General features: G+C 38.7%; 1 protein-coding gene across 2 annotated transcripts in view; it reads left to right on the top strand.

The window, feature by feature from the left end:
• The window catches only part of GNG12 (guanine nucleotide binding protein (G protein), gamma 12), a 68,193-nt gene extending 60,751 nt beyond the window's left edge, over window positions 1-7,442 (top strand). For both annotated transcript variants that reach the window (XM_015415803.1, XM_015415804.1), the window contains exons 3-4: window positions 3,864-3,978; window positions 7,219-7,442. In XM_015415803.1, the coding sequence (XP_015271289.1) occupies window positions 3,886-3,978; window positions 7,219-7,344 (219 nt within the window). In that variant the 5' untranslated portion in view covers window positions 3,864-3,885 and the 3' untranslated portion in view covers window positions 7,345-7,442. The remainder of the gene's footprint in view (window positions 1-3,863; window positions 3,979-7,218) is intronic.
• The last annotated feature ends 1,491 nt before the right edge of the window (window positions 7,443-8,933 follow it).

The following is an 8,933-nucleotide window of genomic DNA, read 5'->3' on the forward strand; positions in this document are numbered from 1 at the left end:
GGGTTTCGAAGAGGTAGAGGAACTAGTGATCAAATTGCCAACATTTGCTGGATTATGGAGAAAGCAAGAGAGTACCAGAAAAACATCTACTTCTGCTTCATTGACTATGCTAAAGCCTTTGACTGTGTGGCTCACAACAAACTATGGGAGGTCCTTAAAGAGATGGGAGTACCAGTCCACCTCACATGACTCTTGAGAAACCTGTATAAGGGTCAAGAAGTTAGAACCGGATATGGAACAACTGATTGGTTTAGCATAGGAAAAGGAGTACGACAAGGATGTATTTAATATATATGCAGAGTACATAATGCGAAATGCTGGCCTGGATGAATCACAAGCAGGAATTAAGATTGCTGGGGAAAAGATCAACAACCTCAGATATGCAGTCGATACCACTCTAATGGCAGAAAATGAAAAGGACCTAAAGAGCCTCTTGCTCAGAGTGAAAGAGGAGAGCACAAAAGTGGGCTTGAAGCTCAACATCAAAAAACCTAAGATCATGGCATCTGGCCCCATCACTCCTTGGCAAATAGAAGGGGAAGCCGTGGAAGTAGTGACAGACTTCACGTTCCTGGGATCCCAGATGACCGCAGACTGTGACAGCAGCCATGAAATTAAAAGACACCTGCTCCTTGGGAGGAAAGCGATGGCGAACCTAAACAGCATGATAAAAAGTAGAGACATCACCCTGCCAACAAAAGTCCGCATGGTCAAAGCAATGGTATTCCCAGTAGTAATGTATGGCTGCGAGTATTCACGTTCCTGGGATCCCAAATCACCGCAGACTGTGACTGCAGCCATGAAATTAAAAGACGCCTGCTCCTTGGGAGGAAAGCGATGGCGAACCTAAACAGCATGATAAAAAGTAGAGACATCACCCTGCCAACAAAAGTCCGCATGGTCAAAGCAATGGTATTCCCAGTAGTAATGTATGGCTGCGAGTGTTAGACTATAAGGAAGGCCGAGCGCCGAAGAATAGATTCTTTTGAACTATGGTGCTGGAGAAGACTCTTGAGAGTCCCTTGGACTGCAAGAAGATCAAATCCATCAATCCTAAAACAAATCAACCCTGACTGTTCCCTGAAGCTCAAATACTTTGGCCACCAAATGAGAAGGGAGCACTCTCTGGAGAAGACCCTGATGCTGGGAAAGAGCGAAGATCAAAGAAGACGGGGTTAGACAGTGTCATAGATGCAACGAACATGAAATTGAGCAAACTTCAGAGGACGGCGGAAGACAGAAAGGCCTGGCGTGATCTGGTCCATGGGGTCGCGAAGAGTCGGACTCGACTGTGCGACTGAACAACAATGAAAAACATGCTTAATAGTTTCAGTTCTTTACCTAAGAAATATGTGGATTTCATATTTTATTGACAGTATAATGGCAATTTTTAATACCGACTTAAATTGTAAAGGCATATATATCCAGTTATACTTTTTTACTGATTGTATTATAATGTTATGTTTGTTTTAAATTGTTGTATGTTGTTGAAAAATAAAAAATTAGTTGTTTTTTTAAAAAAGTCAGACTTAGCACATTTACAGATTTACTCCTTTGAAGCTTATTTACACACCAGAATTACATTCGCTGCTTCTTAAGAGTTTTGCTGCAACAGAATTTCTGTGTGCTTAACTTTTGGGACACAGTTTCCGGTATGAACATTTGGCTCAAGGGTTGCAATTTGATCACTCACATGCCATTACAGAATCCAGTGAACCATTCTGCCAAAGCTGTTGTGTGCTACTGTGGTCAACTTTTGGCTGAATATGATGATCCAGATCTTGATAATTCATTGGAAGTTATCCAGTAGCAGGACTGCTAAAACTCATCTGTCTCTTTGAACTCTCACCCTTTGTTTTAAAGTGCAATGAGCTCCAATAGTGATGCACAGTTCAATTTGGCCTGGCCAAAGAAAGGGAATTTTTTATTCTCCCCTCCCCTTTTAAAGGACTGCCTGTTGTTTCTGATTCACTTGAGTAGTTGGATGATATTCTTCATTTCACATTTCATAGACATAAACTTCTATTGTAAACTTGCTTTAGAACAGAATATTTAGAAGGAGTAATAGAAAATTTGAAAGTGCATTTTATACATTGTTTGAAAACTTTGGATTGTGCATATTTTTGAGAGTCTTAAGAAGTTCACCTAGTAAGAGCTCAGGAAATAAATGCTCATCAGCTTTATTTTAGCTTTCTTGCCTGTTAGCACGGTGGCTCCCTACGTTTTTGCTCTGATGAGCAAAGCTGTTGCAGTGGAGCATAGTGACATAGGCAGTCCTGTAGGTATGTGGGTCCAAGCATTAAGGGCTTTAACCAGAACTTTGAATTAAACTCATTAAGTGATCAGTAACCAGTGAAGTGTCTGCAGAATGGATGGGACATGCATGTTCTGCCTAACACCTGGTAGGAACTAGCCTACAGCATTCTGCACGAACTGGAGTTTCCAAGTTGTCTTTAATGGCAGATACATGTAAAGTGCATTAGAGTAGTCTAGCCTTGAGGTAACCATAGCATGAATTCACATGGGTAAATCAGCTGAGTCAAGGTAGGGGTCCATCTACAGTGATTATTGTAGGTATTGCCTGCTTTTACGGCATTGTCCTATACCTTTGTAATCCACTTTCTGTGTGGTTTATAGTATACCTTGGTCCGCATTCTTCTCTAATTTTGTAATCCTAGTCCCATTGTATTGTTCACTGGTTGTTTTATGCTTCTGATTACACTGTTTTATACCCTGCCATAAGTCCTAGTGAGAAAGGCAGACTATCAGTAAAGTAAATAAATAGTTATACAAGAATGGAATAAAGCACTTTGTACTTTAAAGTTGATGTCAAACTTATCAGTAGTAACCAGTGTTCCCTCTAAGCTGAGTTAGTGTGAGCTAGCTCACAGTTTTTCAGCCTCCAGCTCACACATTTTTGTCTTGGATCAGGAAGGATGGTTCCAGAGGAAATTAATTTATGCAGTAGCCAAATCGCTGGCTCACAACTTTAATGCCAGTAGCTGACAAAGTAGAATTTTTGCTTATAAGAGTCTACAGTTTAGAGGGAGCATTGGTAATAACCATAGCCAGGGGGGGTTTTGTAGAAAAAGCCTAGCAGGAACTTATTAGCTTAATAGGCCACACCCAGCAACAGAAACTCATTAGCATATTAGGCCACACCCCATGTCTTCCCTTGACTTGCCTAGGCGCCCCGCGGCTGCGGGGAAGCCGGGCAAGCCAGCCCGTGGAGGGGAGGGGAAGCAGTTTAAACTGCCTTCCCTTGGCTTGCCCGGGCGCCCCACAGCTGCGGGGAGCCCAGGCAAGCCGGCCCTTGGACAGGCTGGGGAAGGCACAGGGAGGCATTTAAATGCTTCCCCGATCCTTCCAGGGGGGGCCCTGGCCTGCCCACCTTGGAGTCGCCGGAGGGGTCACTCTCCAGGCCTTCCTTCTGTAGTGGGTGTGGCCAACTCTGAAGCCAACCAGGAACTCCGTTCCTGTGCGTTCCTGCCCAAAAATAGCCCTGACCATAACACAGTCGTCTTCTCTTAGTTTTTAGGGGTTGCACTGGATGAATGGGTCTTAAAGCATTCTAAATTATCTTGGTTAGTTCTCTTTGCAAAATATTTGAAATGAACTTATCGAAATGTCCATGGTTGTGAACTGAAACTGCAATGTACTTTTTCTTAAGAGGTTCACATCTATGAAACTTTCACACCAAATACTTTATTAGCATACAGTTATTGTATCTTTTTATTGTAATATGCTGCTGTTACAACGAGGTCTGTTGAAAAACCTGAAACTTGCTGAACAGTAGTTCCCAGTTGTGATTATTAGCCATCATTTGTTGACAGAAAATTAACTGTATGAGTTTTTCTTAACAGCACTTGAAAGAGCTCACTGAAAATGTCTAGCAAAACCTCCGGCACAACAAACATAGCTCAGGCCAGAAGAACTGTTCAGCAGTTGAGAATAGAAGCATCTATAGAAAGAATAAAGGTAAGAACAAGACTCTCTCCCCCCCCCCTTGCAGTTAGTGACTTATTTGAAGGAGGGCAAACATTTTTACTTAATGCTGGTTTTAAAAAAGTTATTACTGCTAAAATACCTTTTCAAAGCATAGAGGTTAGAATACAGTTCTCAGTGTTGCAATCCATTTTCAGTCAATGCATGTTGCAACTTAAGCCCTTTGATTCCATGTAAAGTATTTAGATGTCTATATTGGGCAGCTATTCAGAGGATGTTACTTCACTTAGACACAGACAGCCAGGCTGTCATACTTTTGATGTACTGAAAATGTGTTTGTGTATGCATTTGTTATGATCAGTGTGAGCCAAACAGAGAATATGTAAACTAAGCAACTGGACTTCATTGAGAATATGCACAAATTAACAGCAATATCATGATACTTTGAATATTGCTTGGCCAGTGTTAGGCTTGTCAGCTCTGGGTTGGGAAGTACAAGGAGTTTTGGGGGATGGAGACTAGAGAGATCAGGGTTTGGGGAGGGACCTCGGCATGGTACAATGCCATAGAGTCCACCCTGCAAGGCAGCCATTTTCTGCCATGGAAGTGAACTTTGTAATCTGGCGATCAGTTGTGAAAGTGGGGATCTCCAGGCCCTACCTCGAAGTTGGCAACCCTAGTCAGCATGAAAACCGGAAAAAGACTGTGTACAAGATGCTAAATACAATAAGAACAATACTGCAAAATATCTGTATATTCTAATAATGGTATTATTACAAAAATATTCTCTAACAACAGTATTATTACAAAAAAGTGATGTTCTGTAACATGTACAATAGCATTTGCAATAAAGGTCCAAAGTCAAATGGAGTCTTCTAACGAAGTTTCTGGATAATATTTTCATTTCATAAACCTTCTTCAGAGGAGGATCATACATAACTGCAGTAATCATTGTTTCTTAGTATTTCATAAGAAAGTCTGTATACAGTTAACAAATCATTGTTCTTTAAACAAGAAAAGTTATTAGGTTTTGCAAGGCATATCAAGGATCTATTGATGGGCCACCTAGTACATCATAAGAAGCTCAGAGTTTTGGAATAATAACGTTGTTAGAGAATATTTTTGTAGTAATATCATTATTAGAATATACAGATATTTTGCAGTATTGTTCTTATTGTATTTAGTGTCTTTTTCCAGTTTTCATATAGTTTTGTGTCTGTAACCCTAGTCAGTATGCATCATCTCTGAATGATTAAGAAATATGCAGAATACCTGTTCATTAATAGGGTATTTCATACATTTTATTTGCTGATTTTACACATGTATCTGGTATCAACAACCCTCTAACACCCTGTTTTAAATAAATACATAATTTTTAACTGCCCCACAACTTTTCCAAAGGCCAAAAGGAAGGAAAAATCAGCATGAATACAGAGAGACAGAAAAAAGATAAGTTTAGGGAATAGGCCAGCCCAGAATTAATGGAAATATGCAGCCTTCAATACTGAAACAAATTGACAAACTTCTCCAATATAAAAATGAAAGACCCATTGAAAACCTGCTGTAGACGTTTTTCTCCTACTGTAATCTCAAATGCCATGTGTGGATTTTCAGCTTTCCTCTTGTAGTAGCAATTTATGCATCCCTGAGAAATTCCACAGAAAGGTTGGGGGCAGTACTGAGCAGCACCCCAGGAGAGATGAATGACAGATGCCAAAATAAATGATCAGCCATTCCCCAGTTGTTTGCAGAAGTGCTTTGTGTATGGATCTCTGGATCCTGACTACAGACTGCAAAGTCGTCTTACTCTAAAATGGTCAATTTTGCAATGCACTGAACAACAAATGGCCATTTTGTATTTATAAAACCTATCATATTAAATTGTGCCTTAGCATTGTTTTGAATAAATAATTATTAGCAATTAAAAATATTTCTATTAAAGAATCATTGTGCTAGTGGTGTACATGTATTACAAGATGGTGGTGAGAGATGGGTTTGAAGTCACACACTGAGCTTATAGATGAGCTGAAATTTGAAATAAATTTTTATAAATGTTATGTTTTGTCATACTGTATATAAATTATAGTAGTTGATTTGTGGGTATGTGCGAATGCCATATACATTTAATTTACAGTCAAAATATATTTCAGTCTCAACATAGCCATGACCTAAAAGTAAGAAAAGGTTACATTCTTTTTAGTTAGAATCATTATACTGATTGCACGGTCCATAGTTAAGTATACTGAAGTTTGTCTACCATTTCTCTATGTACAGCCAGAGGCTGGAACTCTTTTGTCACCAAGATTTTTTCCTAAAATGGCATCAAGATGCACAGAAAACTCTAGGAATGTTGCTCTGGTGAAAGACATACAAAAAGCAAATAAATAAATAAATAATAATTTAAAAAGACAATACAGGTGCAGTCAAAATATTTTTTTTGCTACTTTGAAACTAAAACTATTGATTCTAAATCAGATAACCTGTTTTCTGATTGCTGTTAATGTTCAGTTAATGTTGTCATCGTATTTGTTGGATTCTTTTTACATCATCTGTCTATCTTTTGAAAGAGCAGGAAACAAATTACATCATGTAAAGTAGGTTCTTTTTTCAGTCAGTGTTCAGGAAGAGGCAGTTCCTTGCCAAGGGAACAGTTAATTTCCTTAGAAGCTAGAAGTCAACTGCTGCCTTTACTCACGGTAATTACTAACTACCAATGACAGAATTTTCTTACTTAATATGGAGATTTTATATATTATTAAACCATTGTGAGTTGTTAAGAAAAAGTGACAAAAATTCTCAGGGACATAAAGTAAACAAACACGACATTATCAAGTTTTCCATTTGTTGGGTTGGATACGGATGATAATTTCCACTATAGAAGAGTGTGTGTGTGTGTGTGATTTTTGTGAATCTGCCCCCCCCCCCAGCAGACATTTGATTTGCTCCTCACTGTTTGTAGGGGTCCTTTGTCATCCAGGAGCAGTATTCCAGGGAGATTAGGAGCCAGGGGTAGGGGCAGCAGTTCCATTTCAGAGGTGCCTCCTGCCATCAGAATTTTTTCCTTTTTTACCACTGAAGCAAATCCAAAAAGCAAAGCTGAGAGATAACATTTCTTCCAATTGGAGTCTGACTCTTGTATTCTGTTTTATGTTAATGCATGCATCTATCAAATGAATCTACTTGCAATGCATAGACCTTGATTAGTAATTCATCTAATCCTCTAGGAAACTACTCTAGAATGTCTATAGTTCTGCACCTTGTTTCCCTGCACAGGTATCCAAGGCATCAGCAGATCTAATGTGCTATTGTGAGGAGCATGCTAGGAAGGATCCTTTACTAATGGGTATACCTGCTTCGGAAAACCCCTTCAAGGATAAAAAGACCTGTACAATCCTATAGGCAAAGTAGCAAGATGCCTTGAAGACCCTCCCTGTGAAACCAACCAAGCAGTTTCTTAGAGAAGTAACCTGAAGATCAAGTGGTACCAACTGCATAAAACAGCAATCCATTTACATTGTGTATCAATGAACTTTTAAGTTTTCTAAAAAGTTTCTTTTCTTTATAGTGCTCAATGTGGGGATGCAAGGTTAGAGTTACTTCCTGTAAAATGGAATGGTTCTAAGAGGATAATTGACCATTGGATTCTGTTGGCTTTTATGGGAAGATAAATGGGTGGGGTGGGTATTACTTTAAAGTGCAATGAGTGTTCACAGTTCAAGGTATTAGGTTGAACAATCAAGACCAAAGTTGCCTGAGCTTCATTTACAAAATAGTGAGGCAAAAGTAGAGTTGTAATCAAGCTTCCTTTACATTTTGATTTTATACTGGTGTCTATCTTTGTGTATGTAATTGGTGTCTCTATCTAGAGCATGTACGTATATTTGTTTGGGTATATATACACATTCCAAGTGCATTCTTTAACAAAATACACTCTTCAAAATTATCACATTTATTGATACACACAGTTCATATCTTTACCATCAAGTATGTCATAAGTATTTCACTGAAGAGTCTGAAGAGTCTATAGAATTATAGTTAGCATAAAGTTTTGTTTCCAAAATTATTTGAAAGATGTTAATAACCTTTGATTTTGTTTTTCATATTTGTTCTGCAGTTAATGTCCCAATTGCACACAGATTCTAAAAACAAGGTCTAAAGGAAAAATGTCTTATATGTTTCCATTGCTTCAAAGGGACCCTCTACCACCTATCTTCCCTATATATATGTTGTCTTGTCTGTAAGCATCCAGGCGTTTCTTGCTTTGATTAATAATTTCACATTTAAAAAATGCCAAATAATATCTTAAAGGAACTGGCAGGTGCTGAGCGCAGTCAGTTCATGGTGCTGTTGCTTCTATACAAGGCCTAATGGTGTTTTTTTTTTAAAAAAAATGGGGGTTGTGCTGAAAAAAATTATTGTGGGATAGAAGAAGGGTCAAGCAAATTCTTGGCAAATGTCAGCTTTATTAATATATTTGTGTGCACTTCATGCATTGATGGAATACAAGGTGGAAAGATACAATACTGACCTTTTCTAGACCATCAATATGTATTTGTATTCCATTTGTTGCCACTGCCAGCCCTTTAAGAGCTTTTAATTTTGTGGCCTGCCATATTTGCATTTATAGAATTTAAGTACCTTGTGACTGGCCTTGTAATAAATGTGTAGGGGTTCATAAGAGGGTAAGGAGCCTGACAGATATGTCTAGGTTCTTTTAGAAGAGCCCTGAGAGCATAAAGCGCAAAGTCAACAAGTGGCATTCCCTATTGGAGTCAGACTTCTCTTGTTAAGCACATGGTAGTTAAGTCCTGCTGCATTATAGACCGAATAAAACAAAAACCTCTCTTCACTGTGTCTGCAGGGAAGACCTGGCTACATAGCCAAGGTCCCTGCCCCACTCATTAGTTCTTTGTGTTGTACTAACTAAAACTTCTAGTCTATTTCTCTTTTAGTGCTACATAATTATAGGTTAAAAAGTCATTGATAAT

Source organism: Gekko japonicus, unplaced genomic scaffold (genome assembly GCF_001447785.1).
Source record: "Gekko japonicus isolate JY-2015 unplaced genomic scaffold, Gekko_japonicus_V1.1 scaffold20, whole genome shotgun sequence".
Lineage (NCBI taxonomy): Eukaryota > Metazoa > Chordata > Lepidosauria > Squamata > Gekkonidae > Gekko > Gekko japonicus.